This window comes from Brachyhypopomus gauderio, unplaced genomic scaffold (genome assembly GCF_052324685.1).
Source record: "Brachyhypopomus gauderio isolate BG-103 unplaced genomic scaffold, BGAUD_0.2 sc79, whole genome shotgun sequence".
Classification (NCBI taxonomy): domain Eukaryota; kingdom Metazoa; phylum Chordata; class Actinopteri; order Gymnotiformes; family Hypopomidae; genus Brachyhypopomus; species Brachyhypopomus gauderio.
The window spans coordinates 728,351-752,566 of NW_027506900.1; the positions used below are offsets into that span (position 1 = coordinate 728,351).

The following is a 24,216-nucleotide window of genomic DNA, read 5'->3' on the forward strand; positions in this document are numbered from 1 at the left end:
CGGGGAGTGGTGCTCTGGTGGGCTAGCGCTGGCGTTAGCGGTAGCTGCAGCCCTCGCTCTCCGACTACGCCGCCGAGACGTCACCCATTCACCCCGCTGTGAGGGCTCTATCGCCGGAGTCGCGGAGGGACTAGTTCTCCCTGGCGCGTCCACACCTACTACAGACCCTGTCCCTGTCTCTCTATCCCTCAATAATGAGTGGACGCGTCGCTCTAAGCTTTCCACTTTCGCCACGAGAGAATTTACTAGTTTGCACCTCTGACAAATACTATCACTATTACTATCAGTGGCGAAAGGGTCTAGACTAAACATGCCACACTCCGAACACGGGAACAAACCAACACCAGCCATGAATAAATCAAAACACTTACCGTGTCTAGCCGATATATAAACTTACGCTTGCTGATTTGTGAAGGCAGAAAGTTGGTCAGCGGCCGGAATAAAACCTGTAAAATGTATATAGGAATGCAAAAGGTAAAGATTAGCACGTAAATAGGTTATTATACTTTAGAAAACAATTTCAAAATTCGCTCCGCAACAGCGTCGGTCAGCAGGAAGCAGCGTCGGCAGGAAGCAGGAAGTCAGACCAGCCAATTTCAAAGAGAGTGAGGGAGGAACGACCCAATTGGCCACACAATGCAAAATCCCGTTATTATCCCGTTACTAACAAAATTACACCGTTACCTAACGCCGTTATTTTTAACAGCGTTATTCGCAACACTGCCAGTTACTAGTTACTAATCATAGTTACTTACCTCTTCATGTTATACATCAAAATGCCTCTGTAATGTGTGTTGCAGATTTTTGCTTATAATGTGCATGATTCTTCTGCTATTTGTAGCACACTTCAGGAGGTCATTCACAGTTGTGATGAACTCAGATAGTGCTTGAGAAAACAAACATTCCCATTAACTGTTCGGCTAAACTGTTTCTAGAATAAAAAAACAGGCTTGTCCACAAAAATGCAAATTAGTAAATTTCAAAGGTATTTGATAAAAAAATATCAGTTTCTTTATTTTTCTTTGTTTTTCTTATTGAAATCCAAATGGTTTAGAGTACTCAGAGAAACAGCTAAGCAACAACATTTGTTTGAAGAATGGCTTGCCCATCTTCATGGCAACAAGATCCAACAGATTGAAACTGAATTGGTCTCACTATCATTATACTTCTACTAATATGAAAAAGCTAGTGAAGTGGCATTCTTTTGTGCAGTGAATCATTTCAACTTTTGTCCTTACCCCAACAACCATTTACCACAAGACCACACCATGGGCACAAGATTGGCCTGCTGAGTCCTGGAAACACATTCAGTGGAGGAAAAGACCACAACATTTGGCAGACCTACGATTGTATACCTACTGTCTGCTTTTGGAGACACACTCAGGTATTAAACCATATGTGATGTTAAACAAAGGCAAACTAATATTTGTTTTATTCAGAATTGTTACAGACAATGTAATGAAAAGGTCAGTCTTCAGCCATGCTCCACCCGGAAATGATAATTACTATTTAACCTGAGCAAGATTCCTTATAAAAACCCCCTTAGAGGACGAGGTAGGTGAAAGAGGGGAAGCAGCCTCTCACATACATCCCAGGGCTGGTAAAGATGGGAAGGCCAATGATGTCTCGAGTGTGGATGCTGAGATGTGTTACATTATTAATCATACTGCAGTCATCACAACAATCAGGTTGGTTCTTGGTTATAAACTGGATTACACTTGTAAAATGGTAAAGATATTTAAATGCTGTTTTATTTAGCTTGCATTTATTTTCTGTTGCCTGTTCATTTATGCTCTCTGACAGTTTCCCTCAGATGAAAGAAGCTTTGTTTATTCAGTTAATTAAGTTGTTTATTCAGGCAGCGATAAGGTTGTACAGCAAACATTTTGGGAAGGAAATTGATGGTGTCAGTGATTATTTTTTGATCATGAGACAAGCTAATAAGGTTTAGCTTGATGCATGTCACACTAATTATAACCAAAATTCAAATACAGCTTTGAAACTTAAAGACATTAGTGTGACATGTTGAGACAACTTAGTGTTCCAGTGAATAATTCACTTTTGAACTGTTAAAAATATTATTTTGTTTTATAACTGATATCATCTGCATTTAAGTGTATTTTAGTGTTTCGTGTATTTAGATGTATCCAAAACATTGTGAATTATTATGTGAGATTGTAACGGAATCTGAATGGAAACTCATTTCATCAGCTTATGGTTCTTTTGAGACCTACACAGAGCATTCAATAGAGATGAAACCAGGAGATCTAGGGATGCCTTTCTAGTTTATTTCACAGTAGTTAATGTGTAAAAATTCCCAAGCCACTCTAGTTTATTATTTGATAATATTGACACAGCCATTTGGAGGAGGTTACAATGTTCCAGAGAATTGCTATCAATGAGGCTTCATACAGTAATAATTAAATATTTGATCAATAATCTTAATGGATCCTCTCATTTTATTATCTTATGGTCCTTCTGAATTCAACATGGAACATTCAGATGAAATGAAACAAGGAGCATCAGGTACACCTTTCTAGTGTATATCCTCGATATTAAGTGTATTAATATACCAAGGCTACTATTGTTTATTACTTGATAATATTGGTATAGACATTTAGAGTAGGTTAAAATATTCCAGAGAATTGCTATCAATGAGACTTTATAAAGTATGAATTAAGTATTTGATCAATAATCTTAATGAATGCTCTCATTTGATCAGTTAATGGGTCTTCTGAAACCAACACAGAGTATCCAATGGGGATCACACCAGGAGCACAAGGTAACCTCCCTACTGTATATAACTAATTAAGTGCATACATTTTCCCAGGCTCATACAGTTTATTACTTAATATATTGCTTATTTAGGATGTTACAGTGTTTATAACACTGACATGGCTTTTTAGGGTAGGATACAGCATATGTTCTGGAGATATGCTATTAATGAGCTATTACAAGTATTAATTAAATATTTAATTGCTAACCTGACTGGATGCTCTCATTTCATCAGCTAATGGCTCTTCTGAAAGGCAAACAAAGCTTTTAATGGAGATGAAACCAGGAGCAGCAGGTACACTATCTCACTGTATATACCAGCAATAAGTTTATTGATATTCCCAAGCCACTCTAGTTCATTATTTCATAATACGAGGATGAAACCAGGAGCACATATTAAGTGCATTAATTTGCTCAGGCCTATACAGCTTATTACTTAATGTATTACTTATTTAGGTGTTACAGTTTATAATAACACTAACATGGCCATTTTAGGGTAGGTTACAATGTGTAGAAGAATTGCTATTAATACATATTGGAGAAATACATATAATACACATTTAACCAATTTGAATGGATGCTCTCATTTGACCAGATCATGATTCTTTTGAAACCCACATAGAGGTGATACCCATGGCAACAGGTATGCTTTTTTATATTCAAATAATTAAATGTATTAATGTACCCATTCATTTTATTGTTCTGGACAATTGCTATTAATTATAAAAATATATGTCATTAACAAGTGACATATTTCGTGAATAATCTGATTAGTCTCTCTCTTTGTCTTGCACATTAAGTATCTGTGCTGCCAGAAACAAAGATGATTATTGATACAGGTAAATATGTTATAGCAACATTATTTTCCAAACTTTGATACTCTGCAATACATCTCAAGAAATGCTGCATTCGGTCTTAAGAAAACATGTTTACCCAGGAGTGAATGTGGGTCACAACGGGCAGATTTGCAGCACCTGGGGAAACTTCCACTTCAATACATTTGATGGAAAATTCTTCCAGTTACCCTATACATGTAACTATGTACTGGCCACCCTGTGTGACACCACCAAGATGGACTTTAATATCCAGATGAGGAGACAACATGTCAACAACATTCCCACCATCAGTTCATTTACCTTAAAGCTGGAGGGAATTGTCATCAAGCTTCTCAATGGAGCCATTACCATGGATGACAAGGAGTGAGTGTTTTCTTTGAGATTAAAGTCCCTCTAGATTGTGTGCAATTCATAAATAACCAAATAAACAGATACTAGAAAAATATAATAAAAACTTGAATGGCTGACCAACTAAAGAAATTAAACATAAATAATGGCATTTACTTGTTGAATGCAGTTGTGGTCATTTCATTATATTAGGTGTCTAATAATTTCTTAAATATTTTTGTACAGAGTGACGTTCCCCAGCTCTCAGCTTGGAGTGCGCATTGAGAAAACAACGAGTCTCATTAAGATAAGTTCCAAGTTGGGAGTGACAATCAATTGGGATGAAGTCAACTCACTCTCGGTACAGTTCAACTATTGTTTTCATTGCCATTGCAGTATATTTGCTAAGTAGTGTCTAAAAATGGATCACAACTCTTAAAGATCCATAAACCCATATTTGTAACCTTATCCATGAACTACAGGTAGCACATGTTTACATTTTAAAGATAAATGCCATACATAGGAATAGGGCAAACATCAGCCCTTAAAGCTTAAGTTTACAAAGCTAAAGCTTCAGTTGTATGATCACTGTCAGTACTGGAGCTCAAGTATGACACAGAGCTACACTGTTTGCCAAGATTCAGAGACAGAATGCAAACAGCACTTGTTCACATAAAGTATGCTTATTCAAATGATAAGTCAAACATTGAACAGGATACCAAACCTGTGATCATCCTAACCAATAGGGAACATTTCAGAAGAAATTCTGCAGTAATGTATTAATATTGTGTAAACAATGATGCATTTCTCCTTGTTATACATAAGCGATATTGATCATTAAACAGAAAACATTCCATGAAAGATTATACAAACTAGAAATGATCTGTTTAAATACTAGAACCTCATTGTTTAAAGGAAGTTCTGGGAGTTCCATATTTTTTTATATGCATACACATCTTTTAATTGCAGAGAGTAAAATGGATAGTATGTGAATTATATTGTTTAGCTGTTTATGTACTAAAAACAACGCATCCAGCATTACAGAAATATATTTATATTCACAATCTATATGGAAGCTGTGACAGCACAGAGGATGTGAGAGACAGACAAATGGCTTTATTCTTCATGATCAGCTTGCAAGGCAGCAGGTCTAACTCATAATGCTGGCTAGCAGCGATATCACAGTGGCTATAAGAACAACTTGGATGGCTGAGACAGCTTGGCATGAACAAGGCTGGAGCAGCTCAGGTACGGGCCTCTCTGCACAGGACATTAAGGAACGCGCAGCACAGAAGGCCTGTGAACTTAAATACTGGTGAAAAAAAGGAGAGAAAATGAGGCACAGGTGAAAGGAATGAGCTAATGAAGAGGAAGATTTAGAGAGGACCAGTGTGTGTGTGTGTGTGTGTGTGTGATAGATAGATAGATAGAGAGAGAGAGAGAGAGAGAGAGAGAGAGAGAGAGAGAGAGAGAGAGAGAGAGAGCTGAAGCCTGGGGCTGAAACCTGATGTAAGTGCTATGAGTGACCTGTATTTTGTCCTATTCATCAGGTTGAGATATCCACAAAGTACAGGAATCAGACCTGTGGGCTTTGTGGGGACTTCAATGGCATTACGTCTGATGAGTTCACAGAAAATGGTGAGACAGTTATTTTGGTAGTTACAAATAATTGTTAAAAACAATAGCACATCTTCTGTATTAGTTCTAGGTGAACACTTTATAATGCCTAGTGACTGAGTTATGTTGGCCATTTTGTAAAAAGCAAACATTGTTTTCACTGCTAGACATGAACACCTACATAACTTCTGTTATTCTTATAAGGAACTTATAAGAAAGCTTTGAATGTTTGTGGTGGTGGTTCTGCTATCATCTTGTCAACTGGTCTTTAAAAGATAAAAAATATTTAAAAAAATAACTCGAGACATGGGGTTACAGATTGACATATTGGATGCTTAACCTACATATCAAAACATTGGAACTTTATATTTTTATTGACTTTTCTTATTTCTTTTACAGGGGTAAAACTAAGTGCAGATGATTATGGCCATAAGTGGAAGATGGATGCACCAACTGAGATATGTGAGGAGGTGAATGAGAAGGAGAATCCTGAGGAATGCAGTAACATGGTATGAACTGTCAAGATCAAGAATTTGTTTGATTATTTATTCATTCATTCATTTACTTATTTAGGCTATATAATACCTGACCTACTGAGAGGGATGGGAGCAGGGCACCCAGCCCTCACTATTATTAATACAATTGTGGCATTGGTCACTGCTCATTAAGAGGATGTTAATTGTAGTTAATTAAGGAGATCTGGTTTTCTGGTTTGCCTTTTCATATCTAATTTGCCTTTTCGCTATGATACTTGACTCCAGAGTGAAGGGAAGAGAGAAGAATCTGTCATACCTTTACTTTCTGGGATTTCAGTATCTCTAACATAGAGGCTACTGTTGTGTAATGAATTAGATAACATACAACGAACAACATACTTTACATACTTTCACAATAGCATCTTCAGTTCATATAAAATGCACATTCTTGTGCAGTTTTTCCCCCTTTCTTCCACCAGGCTGTTCAGGCAGAAACAGAGTCCAGAACAGGACTGGTACAACAGGATTTTAATGTAGGTCGAGACAGATGAATCAAAAGAGCAGAGAAATACAATGCAGGAGTTAAAACAGGCAGTAATCATACATATGCAGGGTAGAATACTACACATATGAGAACAGACAAGGGCTGGATGAAAACAGCTCTCAAAGACAGGAGTACACAGTTAAAAAGCAGAAATCAGAAGACGTGGAAAAGGAATGGTTCAGAAACAGGAAAGAACAAAACAATCAATGGAGTTTATATTCAGTGGTGATTATGGGAACATTAACAACAGATAATTATTATATGAAGTTATGCTTGCAGCATCTTTCTCAGTACCAAAGAATGCTTTACAATCAACACACTGTACAGCACATTTCCATCTAGTCAACACACAGGTGAAAACCACTAGCCAATTGTGCACAACAACCTCTCAGGAAGAGGAGAGAGCATAACACCCAGGACAGAGCACAATCCATCACTGGGCATGCAGACATGCATGTCATTCTCACACACACACACACACACACACACACACACACACACACACACACACACACACACACACACACACACACACACACACACACACACACACACACACACACACACTCATGCCAGATTAGACCTGATGAAGTTCACTATAATAATAATAATGATGTGATTATAAGGAAGTACCATCTTTATTCTTCACAGACATCTACATGTCTACAACTGCTTTCCAGTCCAGCATTCAGTAGCTGCCAGGACCTACTATCCATTCAAGGCTTTATGGATGTGTGTGTTAGAGATGTGTGTCACTGTAACAACAGCAAGACCCCATGTTTGTGTGACACAATATCTGAGTTCTCACGACAGTGTGCCCATGCAGGGGGCAGGCCGCAAAACTGGAGGAGCAAGACACTCTGTGGTATGTACCTGAAAAATTAATGGTGATGTCATCTGCAAAGCAGTTTTGGAGACCATTGGAAGCATTCTATTACATCAAAGTTTCAATACGCAGTTGGTGAGGTCTATGGAAATGCATTTTGCGTATCAAACGTGCACTAGCACAAAACATGAAAACATGTCAAAGCCTGATCCGTAACACGAGAACTCCGAATCTCAAGTGTGGCTCGACTTGAAACGCCATGCTTAAAGTCTCATGAAAGACAATACTCGAGACTATTCTCTGTCCTGACTCTGAGATTGTGGAACGATCTTCCAGTAGCTGTTCAGACTGCAGAGTCTATTGCCATCTTCAAACGTAGCCTGAAGACTCCCCTGTTTGTTTAGTACTTAAATTAACATTTACACCGCAGATTGTCCTTGTTGTCCTTGTTCTTAAATTGTATGTTTATCTGTCTATGGTTATTTGTGCTTCTAGGTATAAGTTTTAATTTCTGTAGATTAACTTTGAGCCTATGTTTACTTGGAATACTAGATAATGGCATTGATTCCTGTAGTTTAGTAGTAGACTGAAAAAAGCATCTGCCCTAAATGTAAATGTAAATGTTTTAAATGTAAAACATGAAAAAGCAACCAGGACAGAAATATACAAACAGGACTAAAGGAGCTGTAACTAAAATAGGTGATATACAGAATATGAACGAATGGCACAGGAATGTATACAAAAGACTGTGCAGAGACTAATTTATTCTGCAGCAGCAGTGTGATGCAATTACAGGTGTTATAGGGGTTGTGGCCAGGGTATCCAGTCCACCTTGGATATTTGTGTTTTATTAAATAGTGGCATTGTTGTTCAGTGAGATTTAGGATGTAAACATGCTGCAGAGCTAAAGATTTAATGCCCCTAGACGGCACTATGTATGAGTTATACATGTATTATACATTATACACTATGCATTTATTTATTTATGTTTGTAGAATGAGTTATGACATATAGCCTATTACAAATAACTATAAGGTTAGGGGGATAATTTGCTACTAAATATTCAAAGTTTTAACAAAAGGCCAAATATATTTACATTTACATTTACATTTATGGCATTTGGCAGATATATGCATTTATCTTTGTTGTTGTTAACCTATTGATTATCCATGTGGTTTGACCTATGCAGGAAAAGAGTGTCCATTGAACATGGCGTACAGTGAGTGTGGGAGCCCCTGCACAGACACCTGTTCTAACCAAGAAGGGAGCCAGCTCTGTGCAGACCACTGTGTTGATGGCTGCTTCTGCCCACCTGGTAACCCACCACTTATGAAACACACACACACTGTAATACAGTAGACGCTGACACAGAGGTGGGATCCATAAGTAGGATAACTTTAATGAAACAAGATGAAGAGGACCTGAAGCAGTATGCAGAAACCAAGGCAGGCATGGGTGATAACCTGAAACACGATATGAGGCTACACTAAAGGGCAAAACAAATAGCCAACAAACATAAGCAGGCGGAGACTTATACACAAAGAGAGCTAGAGAAACCAACAGCTTAGAATGCAGACCAGAGGTAGACTGGCAATACTTCATAAAAGTTCACATGGGTCTTATGTAGTGGACTAAAGGGAGAGTGGAAACAGGGGAGTATGATTAGGACACATGGGCATTCAGAACTCAGGTCAGTGGCAGGATTTACTCTGAAATGCACATACAAATAAACCACAGTATTGCATTATAAACAGCACATTGTATATTGTTTCATCAGTAATGTTAACTTTCCAGTTCAATAATTCAATACAAAATTTTTATTAAACATAAAGAAACACATAAATTCAAAATCAGCTTTAGACTCTTCTGAGCCAAATTCCCAGATTCTTATTCTGAGAAACATGAATATGTGTATGGATTTGTAAATAATACCCGGATACTATTTGAAAAACATTAAAATGAAAAAGTTAAATGAATAGCAAACTTGTAGTAAACCTGTCCTAGACACAATGTGAAATGTTTAAATAGAATTTTCACCAAGCATATACCAAGTGTTCATTTTGATCTTGCTCACTTGAGTCATGTAAAAGACGTAAATGTGCCATATCGAAATTTGTCCTCCACATTGACCCATCTGTGCAGTGAGAACACACGCACACACGCACACACTAGTCATCACTAGGGAGCTGTGGTGCACATGTGCCCAGAGTGGAGGGCAGATCCAAGCCCGGCGTCCGGGGAACAGTTGGGTTTAAGTGCCTTGCTCAAGGACACTTCAGTCATGGCCTAGAGCCTGGGACCTCCAGTCACAAGACCGGTTCCCTAACCACCAGACCATGATTCCCCCATAATCATGGGGGAATGGCCCCTGACACCAGCAACATAGTGTAAGGCTATTAATGTATGAAGTACTGAACAAAATGCTGCTTGAGATATGTCTAAATGTCTTTTGTTAATTAAAACTGTTTTATCTGTAGAGGGTCCCTTTGAAAACCTTTGATAGTGGATGGTTTTTAGACATTTGGTCCTGTGGTAGTATAATTGAGAAATATATTCTGAAAGCATTTGGTAGAAAGTCCTGAATGTTTATTTAATTAAGAACTTATTTGACTTGGGTGGGTTGAACTCATGAATTTGCAGACTGCTCCCTCATATCTCAATGTCATCCACAGCACATTTTGCTAAATGACTAGGTTCTATACCATACATCTACAAACACTACACTGAATTATGTATGTATAATGATCTCTTCATACAGGCACTGTGCTTGATGACATTGGGCAAACTGGCTGCATCCCTGTTGATCAATGTCCTTGCAGCCACAATGGAAATAACTATAAATCTGGAGAATCATACACAAGAACTTGTCAAAAATGGTAACACACACCCACACAGCTCACGAACACATTATAAAGAAAGTGTACTCTTATTATCAATCGTAACACACACCCACACACAGCCCATATACACATTATAAACAAAGTGTACTTTAACTATCTTCCTCTTTGTGTATATCAGTGAGTGTTCTAGTGGGCGGTGGAATTGTGAGGTTCTCGACTGTCCTGGCACATGCATGGTGACGGGGTCTCATGTCACTACATATGATGGCACTGCTTACACCTTCCATGGAAACTGCTACTACATCCTTTCCAAGGTCACTGCTGTTAAATTAACTTAAAACCAAGTAGACAAGCAAGTGATTGATATGTCAAAATGGTCTCTGTATTGTTTAAAGTTAGTGACAGGTGTTTTATAAGTATCTCAGTAATATTACTAATCTAATCTTGTGCAAAAAAAACCATTTGATCAAATTGAAATATAATTAATAGTTGTAACACAAAGAGTACTGTAGTAGATACAAATAAACATTTATTTTCTTCAGGACAAAGATTTGAATGTACTGGGGAGTCTGGTGCAATGCGGTCAGAAAGATATGCAAACATGCCTGACAGCTGTGAAGCTGATCATCTCTACAACCACTGTAAGCATTCTAAACTGATTATTCATTTGAGAAAATTTTGAGAAAATATTTTTTAATCAATTACTTCTTCGTTTTTATGTCCTATAAACAGGTTACCTTCTTACCCACTGGCATTGTACAAGTTAATGACTTCACTACCAAACTTCCAATTTATACTGGTGAATGTTCCAACCTGACGTCTTTTACCTAAAGATAAAATTTCAATGCTACAAAAAAAAAAAAAAAAAGCAATGCTACAGTTTGATCAAGATCCTTGGATATGTAAGCTGTGACGTTTAATGACATGGTGCTCTCTTATTTTCAGATCAAGTGACAATCTTCAAGCCTTCTACTTTCTTTATCATTGCCCACACACCAAATCTTCGTCTGGAGATCCAACTAGTTCCTGTCATGAGAGTGTACATTGTAGCCAGTTCTGCAAAGAAGACACAATTAAGCGGTATGTTTCCATCAACTACTGTAGGCATGTGAACAATCACAATCATTCTCATATTGAAATGTTTCATTTCATGACTAATACATTTCCTTCCTATAGGTCTGTGTGGGAACTTTAACAATGTCCAAGCAGATGACTTTGTCACAGAATCAGGACTTAAAGAGGGCACAGCAGAGAATTTTGCTAACACATGGAAGGTTGGGTTGAATTGTCCTGATGTCAGTAACAACAATCAAGACCCCTGCAGTATGAGTGTTGAAAAAGGTATAGTCCTTATTATTCATGTACATTTAGCCCAGTTCATTTCTCACATATGTGTAATTCTTTAATAATTTTTATTTGTTATTTTAGAAAAATATGCCAAGGAATGGTGTGTCCTGCTTACTGACCCAGCAGGAGTGTTTGCCCAATGTCATGTTGAAGTTAACCCAAAAGATTATAAAGATGTAAGTTTCTGTGCCCAAGCTAGAGTTGTTTTAAAACAATGTTTTGCAAACCTCAGAGACCCCTGTGCTCAGTCTTAGCTCTCAGAACGTTTCTACAAATAAAAGTTTCTACATATTCAGTGTTTACAATTTTACTAAAGTATTCAATCATAATGCAAGTGTTTACAATTACTTGGTGTGCTGTGATCTGGGCCAGAAAAAAGGACAGTCTTTTGCCCTCTAATGTTTGGTTGGAAAACATCACATACTCATGTGCCATTTCAGGAATTGTTTTAAATTAATTGTGTTGCTTAATTTTCTGCAGAGGTGTGTGTATGATTCGTGCAACTGTGGCAATAGTGAGGACTGCATGTGTGCAGCTGTTTCATCTTATGTCCATGCATGTGCTGCTAAGGGTGTATTGATCTATGGCTGGAGAAACACCACCTGTGGTGAGGTGCTAATTTGAGTATTTGATGAATATCTTAAATCAGAAAATGTGGGCCCAATAGTTTAATTGTAGTATCATGGTTTGAATCAAAGAGAATGCGTTTATTACAGTGTGTAATACAATAGAAATTTGCAGCCAAATCGGAAAGTCTGTTTCAAATGAAGACGGAAAATAACACATTTATTTCAGTCCTATATTTTATTTTACATAGCTTTCTTCTGTTTTTTAATGATATTTTAAAAAGTTAGAACTTTGCAGGGTAGTTTATCGTTATACATATTGAGTGTATTTTATACATATTTAGTTCATCCTCCTGAAAGTCAAAAAGAAAAACTACTCAGGGGTGGGTTTCCCGAAACGTTCGTGTAGTATGAAACGTACGAGGTTAAGAAGTACTTAGCGCTACGAACGTTTCGGGAAACCCACCCCAGATTGATTTAGATTAGTTTTGTAGCTTTCTAATTTTGTGTTTCTAATTTTATTTAGCTTTCTAACTTATAAATATAGTTGCATAATAATATAATATTATAGTATATTGCATATAATAATTGTGCCTGTTATTTATTTTATCTTGTTAAAAGTTTACATTCTAGAAAATAGTGGTGCTCATAGTAAATAATTATTTTCATTTACTAAAAATAAACAAAACTTTTTGTTTACCTTCTCAAATATTTGAAATTCTCACTGTTAAAGCAAGTTTGTCTCTCATTGTGAAGGTTCATTCTCCAAGGATTGTCCAAGCAGTATGGAGTACTCCTATAGCCTGAGCAGTTGTAGGACCTGCCGCTCTCTCAGTGGCCAGGACCGTAGCTGTCAAGTGACTTACACACCACTGGATGGTTGCAGTTGTCCTGAAGGCACCTACCTCACGGATGACGGAAAGTGTGTTGACTCCTCCAACTGCCCCTGTTACTTCAACGATGAGGTTGTGCCTCCCATGAATGTCATTGTCAAGGATGGGGCTACATGGTATGAACATTAATTTAATCTGCGGCTCTCTATTCTCTGATTGAGCCAACTGTATTACTCATGTTATTCTAACATATTTGACTCAATAACTCATTTTCAGAAGTAATCTATTAATAAAATGATCATATCCATACAAATAAACATTCATTCAAATAAGATGTTTCAACTTTGTTAGAATATATGACATTTAGTCATATGTTATTTACTTTATCACAGCACTTGCAATCATGCCGAGCTCCACTGCATTGGACAGCAGCAAGTTCCTAGTGAGCATAAGTCCATATTTTCTTATGTAGATTTATATGAATGGATTTTGTCTTTAATGTATTAGTGAATTTCATTCAAACACTAAATACATTGTGTATGTTTTTCCTGTTAGCTTGCACAGATCCTATGTTCTACTTCAACTGCTCAAATGCTGAACCTGGAGAGAGTGGGGCAGAGTGCCTGAGAAGCTGCAAAATACAGGGCTCTGACCAATGTGTAAGTCACCAGATAAAGGTGGAGGAATGGATGTGGAGAATAGGTGGAGGTGTGCATGAAGCAATAGATCAACTTACCGATAGATGGATAACAACTGATCGTAATATGACAGCACTTATACAAGAAAGACCTAACCATTAAAGCTTTTGAACCTATGTTTCCACTCTGATAATCAGTGTCTGAGACAAACCTGGTGCTTCAAACCTTAAAATCATGATTTTTTACACTGTTTCTTAAATTATTTTACACGCCATTATTTTACATGTTGCAGGGCAGGCTTCATATTCATGGTTACATATCATAAAATGTGAGCTACATTTAAAGAAAAGCTAAACATATAGTTCCAAAATAATTGCTATGGTTTTTAGCAATATCTTGTCAATTGTCTTGTCCTCTTTTCAATTTTGAATTCATTGCTAGATGTGTTATAGGAGTTTGATATTGAGCTGTTTTATTATGACAATATTATGGACAGGGATAAATATCATTCTCTGTACATGACTGTAATATCTTCTAAAGCTTCCCTCTATGGTGTGGGCCACAGGTGAGCTCACACTGTATGTCAGGGTGTGTGTGTCCAAATGGTCTGCTGGCTGATGGACAAGGAGGGTGTGTGAAAGAAGAGGACTGTCCTTGTTCTTATAATGGAGGCTTCTACCAACCAAACAAAACTGTTAAATCTGACTGTAACACATGGTGAGTTAGTGAGCTAATTTAATGACATGGACAGGATGCTGTTAATTATGATCTTCTGTATATAAGTGGTCATTACATGATATGTTAAACCTACATTATCTGCTAATGCATTTGCTGACTGTGAACTGTGAACTGACTGTGTGATATGAACTTTCCAGCACTTGCAAAAACCGGAAGTGGGACTGCACAGATAATGAGTGTTCTGGCACTTGCTCTATATATGGTGATGGTCACATTACGAGTTTCGATGGTAGGAGATACACTTTCAATGGAGACTGTGAATACATGTTGGTCCAGGTAAATTTTTTGATTATTATTTTTTTATTCTTAATTTTTTTTTCTTCAATAAGCTGAAAAATAAATAAATATTATACTTAACATTCTCACTTGTGATGTGCGGAGGAGGCAGGCATGACAACAACAGCAACGGTGCAACATACAACTTTTAATTGACAAATAATGTGTAGCTCTGTGCGGTAGCACAAGCACTTATAACAGACACAGGCAAGAACTTTAGATAAAGACGAGCACGAGACATTGCGCAAACGCACATTAAATAGGTGCTGAACACATTCCCCAGTGATCATGAGACAAGGCACAGGTGAAACTAACGAACACGCTCACAAACAACCCACACCCACGGAACTACAAACATGGACATAACTGCACGCAGAGGAGGGGTCCGGAGCTGTAACCGTGACATCACTCAGTTAAATACTTTCAATTTAAATGTCCTACAACAAAGCAGCCTAACATATTTAAAGGTTTTTTCTGAATAAATGATTTGCCAATAAAGCTTAATGAAACAGGTGAGTGTCAGCTGACCATATCAACTCAGGTACTGTAAACACCACAGGAGTTAATGACATTAATTACTTGTTGTGTATGGACTGAAATAACATTATTGACCAAAATCTCATCACTGAAATTGAGTGTGTGGAAAAGAAGCCTACTTTTAGGTGAATAAAGTTTATTCATTTGTAGGTACTATCTAGTGAATATTCCACATTGAGTCAGTTTGTATAACATTTTGGTATATATGCACACATTGTAGCTGTAAGATACAGATTATGTTACTAAATGCAGTTGAATGTTTGAATACAGATTTGGTCCCATCATAATCACATAATTAAACTGAACAAAATAAAATATTGTTCAAGTAACTTGTGTTATGCTATACACATGGGGGAGTTTTTGAATTTACTCAATTTACTCAATACTCAAAAAGAATATTATTCAGTTCAGATTAACTTGATGTACAAAAATTATGACATTTCAGTGAAACTGAAAGCTAGCTTGATAAGGTGTAAAATGGATGCAGTCGGCTTCAACTGATTAATTTTGCCATATCAAAACTATCCTGTGTGACAGTGTTTTATCTTGGCAGGACTACTGTGGCAGCAGCCTTAAGGGTTCATTCCGCATCATCACAGAGAACGTCCCCTGTGGCACCACTGGGACCACCTGTTCCAAATCTATTAAACTCTATCTAGGGGTAAGGACCTCATACAATGGCCTCTTGGTTATTAGAAGGCAGTTCTCCAGTATTAAAGTGCATTAAAGGAGCAGTGTGAGTTCTTCCAAAACTGGAAAAAAACTCAAAACCTGCAGAATCATTGTCTACTAACTTGTCAGCTGTTTAAACTTCTCTTGTACTTTTCCTTCATTTTATTTATAGAACCAAGAGTTGCATCTGTCAGATGAGGATATTAAAGTGGTCAATTATCAAAATGATTCAGAAATCCCTTATCACATCCACTATGTGGGGATATATTTGGTCATTGAGGCAAAAATTGGTCTGGTTCTTTTCTGGGATAAGAAGACAAGTGTAATGATCAAATTAAATCCGTCTTTTAAGGTAATCATAAAGATAAAACATTCAGAGCTCTTCTCATAGTGTCATGCCCCCCTGCCCCACCCCACGCACATTCTTGTTTCCTTTGTCAATGTATCTCTATATGCTTTCAGTTTATGTTCCTTCCACTCATACTGCCATGCCCATCCTTGTTAAAAGTATTTCCCTCTTCACCTGATTCCTTCTGTTATTGTTTGTGAATGGAGTGTTGTGAAACAGTGTTCTTTGTTAGTTGCTTATTCTGTTAATCTGAGAATAATTACTCAATCATTCAGTCACATTTACTCACTGTTCCCTACCACTTTTCCCCAATGACAGGGCAATGTGTGTGGCTTGTGTGGAAACTATGATGGGAATGCAAAAAATGACTTTGTGACTCGCAGTGGTGAGGAGGTGGTGGAACAGCTCGAGTTTGGTAACAGCTGGAGAGTTTTTCCAACATGCTCCAAAGCCAACAGTGTCAGCAGCTCCTGTGATATGAGACCACACCGTCAGGCCTGGGCCATCAAACAGTGCAGCGTTATCAAGAGTGATGTCTTTAAGGACTGTCACTCCTTAGTGAGTAACCAATAATGTGTTGAGGGTGATTAAGAGACATTCTGATTATAAGGTTTTTAATCACTCCTTAATTGAGGCTATGAAGGTTATGTTGAGGCTATTCTCGACATTTTGTATTTTTCCCATTCAAGAAAAGGCTGTTAAGTTGAATCAAGTGACTTAAAAAATTTATTAGTATACAGTGCAATCATCTAGGACTGAGAAAGAACAATGTTTCTAGCATACTTGAGAGTATTCTAGAAAAGGTGCCAGAATATGCTAGCATTATTTCAGTGCCATATTACAGCTTCACAGTGCTGTGCTCTCTGTCTACCATGGCTAATGCTTTTTACTGTTTTATAGTGCAGATCAAGCATTAAATAGAAAATAACCTATTCTCAGTTTTAGAAAATACCAATTGTTTTGCTTTTTACTATAAAATATATTACATACACCATGTAGAACTCAAGCATAGAGCACTGATTATTGAGTTGTTCTACTTTCAATTTCTGCCTACAGGTGGATCATACTCAATATTATGATGCGTGTGTGAAAGACACGTGTGCGTGTGACACTGGTGGAGACTGTGAGTGCTTCTGCACAGCTGTGGCAGCCTATGCAGCTGCATGCAGTCAACAAGGAGCCTGTATAATGTGGAGGAGCCCAACTATTTGCCGTGAGTTGAAATACAGAAACCAACAGCTTAATCAACCCACATATTCACACATTATTTTGCACTAAATGCAAGTACAGAGTTCTTCTATGGGTTTATGTTTACCACCTTACTTATCCTTTCATAAGAAATGTATATGTGAGAAATTGACATATGAGAAATACTTTTTTTAAGTGACACTGAATGAAGATGAACTTTATGTGAGGCTAATGTTTTTTTTATTTGATGTTTATGTTAAAACTTCATTTTTTGCTAATACTGTAATTCCACTTGACAAGTCATAGACTGACTTGGACTCTTCCTACAGCTTTGTTTTGTGACTACTACAATTCACATGAAAGCTGTGAGTGGCACTATAAACCTTGTGGACAATCCTGCATGAAGACTTGTGAAAATCCCTCAGGAGTCTGCTTCAATAAAATTCGTCCTTTAGAGGGTAAGTGGTCTTGGCTAAACCTTCAGTGCATTTTGTATTGCAGGGGTGGGTTTCCCGAAACGTTTGTAGCGCTAAGTACTTCTTAACCTCGTACGTTTCATACGAGGTTACGAAGTACTTAGCGCTATGAACGTTTCGGGAAACCCACCCCAGGTTTGCAGGTTGCTATGCATATCTCAATTATAATTTTTTTCTCTGTAAATTTTCTATAACAAATTTCAAAAGAATTAGACAAAATTCTATGTATTGAAAATACAGTACTAATATTTTTTAGACTGCTAATAACTTTCTCTTTGTCATTGTTATCCAAGCCTCACTTACTTTCTCAGAGGTTAGTAGTGTTGATGTGTAGTGTAGCTAAACACTGAGCTAGTAATCTTATTCTTTGTTAACACTTTATTTTGTAGGGTGTTTTCCCCAGTGCCCGTCAGACAGGCCATACCTGGAGGAGAAAACAATGAAGTGTGTTGCTTGGTGTGGCCCAGAGAGCACAACTGCCAAACCAACCACAAGAGTAACATATGTTCCTACAACACAAAGCCCAGGAACACAATCTACAGTCACCACAACAGAGATTCCCACAACAACAACCATGATTGTGTCTCCAACAACTACTGTATCAAGCACAACTGTCAAACCAACCACAACAGTAACATATGTTGTTTCTACAACAGAAAGCCCAGGAACACAATCTACAGTCACCACAACAGAGATTCCAACAACAACAACCATGACTGTGTATCCAACACCTTCTGTAACAAGCACAATCACAGAGAGAACAACTGCAAAATCTAACTGCACAGAGTGCACATGGTCACCGTGGATGGACTCACACTATACTGATTATCATTCAACTGGAGGGGATATTGAATCTATTGCTGACATTTGGGCATCAGGCAACATTTCTTGTAAGAATCCCGTGGAAATTCAATGTAGGGCAAAGGAGTATAGAGACAAGACTTTAGAAGAAGTGGGTCAAAAGGTTACATGTAATTCTTCTTTTGGTCTGATATGTAAGAATTCAGATCAGATGGGACCACCATGTTTAAATTATGAGATAAGGGTAAAATGTTGTAACAACATACTGAACAACGAATGTGTTACATCACCACCACCAACAATTACTACTACAACGTCTGCATCAAGCTCAATCATCACAGAGAGCACAACTGTCAAACCAACCACAACAATAACATATGTTGTTCCTACAACAGAAAGCCCAGGAACACAATCTACAGTCACCACAACAGAGATTCCCACAACAACAACCATGATTGTGTCTCCAACAACTCCTGTATCAAGCACAATCATCACAGAGAGCACAACTGTCAAACCAACCACAACAGTACCATATGTTGTTTCTACAACAGAAAGCCCAGGAACACAATCTACAGTCACCACAACAGAGATTCCAACAACAACAACCATGACTGTGTATCCAACAACTTCTGTAACAAGCACAATCACAGAGAGAACAACTGCAAAACCTAACTGCACAGAGTGCACATGGTCACCGTGGATGGACTCACACTATACTGATTATCATTCAACTGGAGGGGATATTGAATCTATTGCTGACATTTGGGCATCAGGCAACATTTCTTGTAAGAATCCCGTGGAAATTCAATGTAGGGCAAAGGAGTATAGAGACAAGACTTTAGAAGAAGTGGGTCAAAAGGTTACATGTAATTCCTCTTTTGGTCTGATATGTAAGAATTCAGATCAGATGGGACCACCATGTTTAAATTATGAGATAAGGGTAAAATGTTGTAACAACATACTGAACAACGAATGTGTTACGTCACCACCACCGACAATTACTACTACAACATCTGCATCAAGCTCAATCATCACAGAGAGCACAACTGCCAAACCAACCACAAGAGTAACATATGTTGTTCCTACAACAGAAAGCCCAGGAACACAATCTACAGTCACCACAACAGAGATTCCCACAACAACAACCATGATTGTGTCTCCAACAACTACTGTATCAAGCACAATCATCACAGAGAGCACAACTGTCAAACCAACCACAACAGTAACATATGTTGTTTCTACAACAGAAAGCCCAGGAACACAATCTACAGTCACCACAACAGAGATTCCAACAACAACAACAATGACTGTGTATCCAACAACTTCTGTAACAAGCACAATCACAGAGAGAACAACTGCAAAATCTAACTGCACAGAGTGCACATGGTCACCGTGGATGGACTCACACTATACTGATTATCATTCAACTGGAGGGGATATTGAATCTATTGCTGACATTTGGGCATCAGGCAACATTTCTTGTAAGAATCCCGTGGAAATTCAATGTAGGGCAAAGGAGTATAGAGACAAGACTTTAGAAGAAGTGGGTCAAAAGGTTACATGTAATTCCTCTTTTGGTCTGATATGTAAGAATTCAGATCAGATGGGACCACCATGTTTAAATTATGAGATAAGGGTAAAATGTTGTAACAACATACTGAACAATGAATGTGTCACATCACCACCACCAACAATTACTACTACACCAGAACTTTATACTACGTCTGCATCAAGCTCAATCATCACAGAGAGCACAACTGTCAAACCAACCACAACAGTAACACATGTTGTTCCTACAACAGAAAGCCCAGGAACACAATCTACAGTCACCACAACAGAGATTCCCACAACAACAACCATGATTGTGTCTCCAACAACTCCTGTATCAAGCACAATCATCACAGAGAGCACAACTGTCAAACCAAGCACAACAGTAACATATGTTGTTTCTACAACAGAAAGCCCAGGAACACAATCTACAGTCACCACAACAGAGATTCCAACAACAACAACCATGACTGTGTATCCAACAACTTCTGTAACAAGCACAATCACAGAGAGAACAACTGCAAAACCTAACTGCACAGAGTGCACATGGTCACCGTGGATGGACTCACACTATACTGATTATCATTCAACTGGAGGGGATATTGAATCTATTGCTGACATTTGGGCATCAGGCAACATTTCTTGTAAGAATCCCGTGGAAATTCAATGTAGGGCAAAGGAGTATAGAGACAAGACTTTAGAAGAAGTGGGTCAAAAGGTTACATGTAATTCCTCTTTTGGTCTGATATGTAAGAATTCAGATCAGATGGGACCACCATGTTTAAATTATGAGATAAGGGTAAAATGTTGTAACAACATACTGAACAATGAATGTGTCACATCACCACCACCAACAATTACTACTACACCAGAACTTTATACTACGTCTGCATCAAGCTCAATCATCACAGAGAGCACAACTGTCAAACCAACCACAACAGTAACACATGTTGTTCCTACAACAGAAAGCCCAGGAACACAATCTACAGTCACCACAACAGAGATTCCCACAACAACAACCATGATTGTGTCTCCAACAACTCCTGTATCAAGCACAATCATCACAGAGAGCACAACTGTCAAACCAAGCACAACAGTAACATATGTTGTTTCTACAACAGAAAGCCCAGGAACACAATCTACAGTCACCACAACAGAGATTCCAACAACAACAACCATGACTGTGTATCCAACAACTTCTGTAACAAGCACAATCACAGAGAGAACAACTGCAAAACCTAACTGCACAGAGTGCACATGGTCACCGTGGATGGACTCACACTATACTGATTATCATTCAACTGGAGGGGATATTGAATCTATTGCTGACATTTGGGCATCAGGCAACATTTCTTGTAAGAATCCCGTGGAAATTCAATGTAGGGCAAAGGAGTATAGAGACAAGACTTTAGAAGAAGTGGGTCAAAAGGTTACATGTAATTCCTCTTTTGGTCTGATATGTAAGAATTCAGATCAGATGGGACCACCATGTTTAAATTATGAGATAAGGGTAAAATGTTGTAACAACATACTGAACAACGAATGTGTTACGTCACCACCACCGACAATTACTACTACAACGTCTGCATCAAGCTCAATCATCACAGAGAGCACAACTGCCAAACCAACCACAAGAGTAACATATGTTGTTCCTACAACAGAAAGCCCAGGAACACAATCTACAGTCACCACAACAGAGATTCCCACAACAACAACCATGACTGTGTCTCCAACGACTACTGTATCAAGCACAATCATCACAGAGAGCACAACTGTCAAACCAACCACAACAGTAACATATGTTGTTTCTACAACAGAAAGCCCAGGAACACAATCTACAGTCACCACAACAGAGATTACAACAACCATGACTGTGTATCCAACAACTTCTGTAACAAGCACAATCACAGAGAGAACAACTGCAAAACCTAACTGCACAGAGTGCACATGGTCACCGTGGATGGACTCACACTATACTGATTATCATTCAACTGGAGGGGATATTGAATCTATTGCTGACATTTGGGCATCAGGCAACATTTCTTGTAAGAATCCCGTGGAAATTCAATGTAGGGCAAAGGAGTATAGAGACAAGACTTTAGAAGAAGTGGGTCAAAAGGTTACATGTAATTCCTCTTTTGGTCTGATATGTAAGAATTCAGATCAGATGGGACCACCATGTTTAAATTATGAGATAAGGGTAAAATGTTGTAACAACATACTGAACAACGAATGTGTTACGTCACCACCACCGACAATTACTACTACAACGTCTGCATCAAGCTCAATCATCACAGAGAGCACAACTGCCAAACCAACCACAAGAGTAACGTATGTTGTTCCTACAACAGAAAGCCCAGGAACACAATCTACAGTCACCACAACAGAGATTCCCACAACAACAACCATGACTGTGTCTCCAACAACTCCTGTATCAAGCACAATCATCACAGAGAGCACAACTGTCAAACCAACCACAACAGTACCATATGTTGTTTCTACAACAGAAAGCCCAGGAACACAATCTACAGTCACCACAACAGAGATTCCAACAACAACAACCATGACTGTGTATCCAACAACTTCTGTAACAAGCACAATCACAGAGAGAACAACTGCAAAACCTAACTGCACAGAGTGCACATGGTCACCGTGGATGGACTCACACTATACTGATTATCATTCAGCTGGAGGGGATATTGAATCTATTGCTGACATTTGGGCATCAGGCAACATTTCTTGTAAGAATCCCGTGGAAATTCAATGTAGGGCAAAGGAGTATAGAGACAAGACTTTAGAAGAAGTGGGTCAAAAGGTTACATGTAATTCCTCTTTTGGTCTGATATGTAAGAATTCAGATCAGATGGGACCACCATGTTTAAATTATGAGATAAGGGTAAAATGTTGTAACAACATACTGAACAATGAATGTGTTACATCACCACCACCAACAATTACTACTACACCAGAACTTTATACTACGTCTGCATCAAGCTCAATCATCACAGAGAGCACAACTGTCAAACCAACCACAACAGTAACAATTGTTGGTTCTACAACAGAAAGCTCAGGAACACAATCTACAGTCACCACAACAGAGATTCCCACAACAACAACCATGATTGTGTCTCCAACAACTCCTGTATCAAGCACAATCATCACGGAGAGCGCAACTGTCAAACCAACCACAACAGTAACATATGTTGTTTCTACAACAGAAAGCCCAGGAACACAATCTACAGTCACCACAACAGAAATTCCCACAACAACAACCATGATTGTGTCTTCAACTACTCCTGTAACAACAAAACCAATAACAGAACAAACACGTGGCTCTACTACACAAACATCCTTAACAACAGAAACACAACCATCCACACCAACTACAGAACATACAACTATAATGACTGCAGAAACTTCAACCTTGATAAGTTCTACTCTATCACCAAAAACCACAACTGTAATAATTCCATCACAAACATCAGAGATAACAACAGCTACTACAAGTACAACAGCTGCAAATCCCACCACAGAGCTCATCAAAACAACAATGTTCATCTCCAAACAGTCTACCAGGCAACTACCAACATTCTCTCTGATCACTGGTCCAATTGTCACAGAAACAAAGCAAACAGGACCCCAAGTTCTTAACACAACTACAGTACCATGTGTCTGCATGTACCTGAATAACACTTTCCCTGCAGGCAAGTACTGTTTATCTTTTAAATAACATAATTTATCAATATCTAACATTTAACAAAATAACTTAATTCTACCTATAAACTAAAAACATTGTAGCCTATATACCGGCATTCTTGTTATTTTAAATTACATTTCTTTATTATTTTTATTAAATAATTCTTATTATTTATTTAACTTCCAATGTTATAATAAAAATAGGACTTCTGCATCTATGATTATTGTGAAGATGGCGGCTGGACGAAGGACGAGACAGGAATCCTCGTTTTCAGCACACGTCACGTTTAGTACGGTAGACGTATATTGC

General features: G+C 38.1%; 1 protein-coding gene across 1 annotated transcript in view; it reads left to right on the forward strand.

Annotated features, from left to right (window-relative positions):
- Window positions 1–1,574: 1,574 nt before the first annotated feature.
- The window catches only part of LOC143492560 (mucin-5AC-like), a 47,905-nt gene continuing 25,263 nt past the window's right edge, over window positions 1,575–24,216 (forward strand). Inside the window, exons 1-31 of the mRNA XM_076990905.1 lie at window positions 1,575–1,688; window positions 2,503–2,526; window positions 2,723–2,782; window positions 3,011–3,070; window positions 3,371–3,418; window positions 3,576–3,614; window positions 3,713–3,974; window positions 4,185–4,299; window positions 5,489–5,576; window positions 5,955–6,064; window positions 7,227–7,440; window positions 8,591–8,716; window positions 10,160–10,277; window positions 10,420–10,555; window positions 10,784–10,882; window positions 10,974–11,040; window positions 11,187–11,321; window positions 11,418–11,582; window positions 11,670–11,764; window positions 12,069–12,195; window positions 12,911–13,163; window positions 13,380–13,429; window positions 13,543–13,646; window positions 14,191–14,342; window positions 14,501–14,639; window positions 15,730–15,837; window positions 16,021–16,200; window positions 16,516–16,755; window positions 17,254–17,410; window positions 17,715–17,843; window positions 18,251–23,914. Coding sequence (XP_076847020.1) covers window positions 1,607–1,688; window positions 2,503–2,526; window positions 2,723–2,782; window positions 3,011–3,070; window positions 3,371–3,418; window positions 3,576–3,614; window positions 3,713–3,974; window positions 4,185–4,299; window positions 5,489–5,576; window positions 5,955–6,064; window positions 7,227–7,440; window positions 8,591–8,716; window positions 10,160–10,277; window positions 10,420–10,555; window positions 10,784–10,882; window positions 10,974–11,040; window positions 11,187–11,321; window positions 11,418–11,582; window positions 11,670–11,764; window positions 12,069–12,195; window positions 12,911–13,163; window positions 13,380–13,429; window positions 13,543–13,646; window positions 14,191–14,342; window positions 14,501–14,639; window positions 15,730–15,837; window positions 16,021–16,200; window positions 16,516–16,755; window positions 17,254–17,410; window positions 17,715–17,843; window positions 18,251–23,914 — 9,346 coding nt within the window. The 5' untranslated portion in view covers window positions 1,575–1,606. The remainder of the gene's footprint in view (window positions 1,689–2,502; window positions 2,527–2,722; window positions 2,783–3,010; window positions 3,071–3,370; window positions 3,419–3,575; window positions 3,615–3,712; window positions 3,975–4,184; window positions 4,300–5,488; window positions 5,577–5,954; window positions 6,065–7,226; window positions 7,441–8,590; window positions 8,717–10,159; window positions 10,278–10,419; window positions 10,556–10,783; window positions 10,883–10,973; window positions 11,041–11,186; window positions 11,322–11,417; window positions 11,583–11,669; window positions 11,765–12,068; window positions 12,196–12,910; window positions 13,164–13,379; window positions 13,430–13,542; window positions 13,647–14,190; window positions 14,343–14,500; window positions 14,640–15,729; window positions 15,838–16,020; window positions 16,201–16,515; window positions 16,756–17,253; window positions 17,411–17,714; window positions 17,844–18,250; window positions 23,915–24,216) is intronic.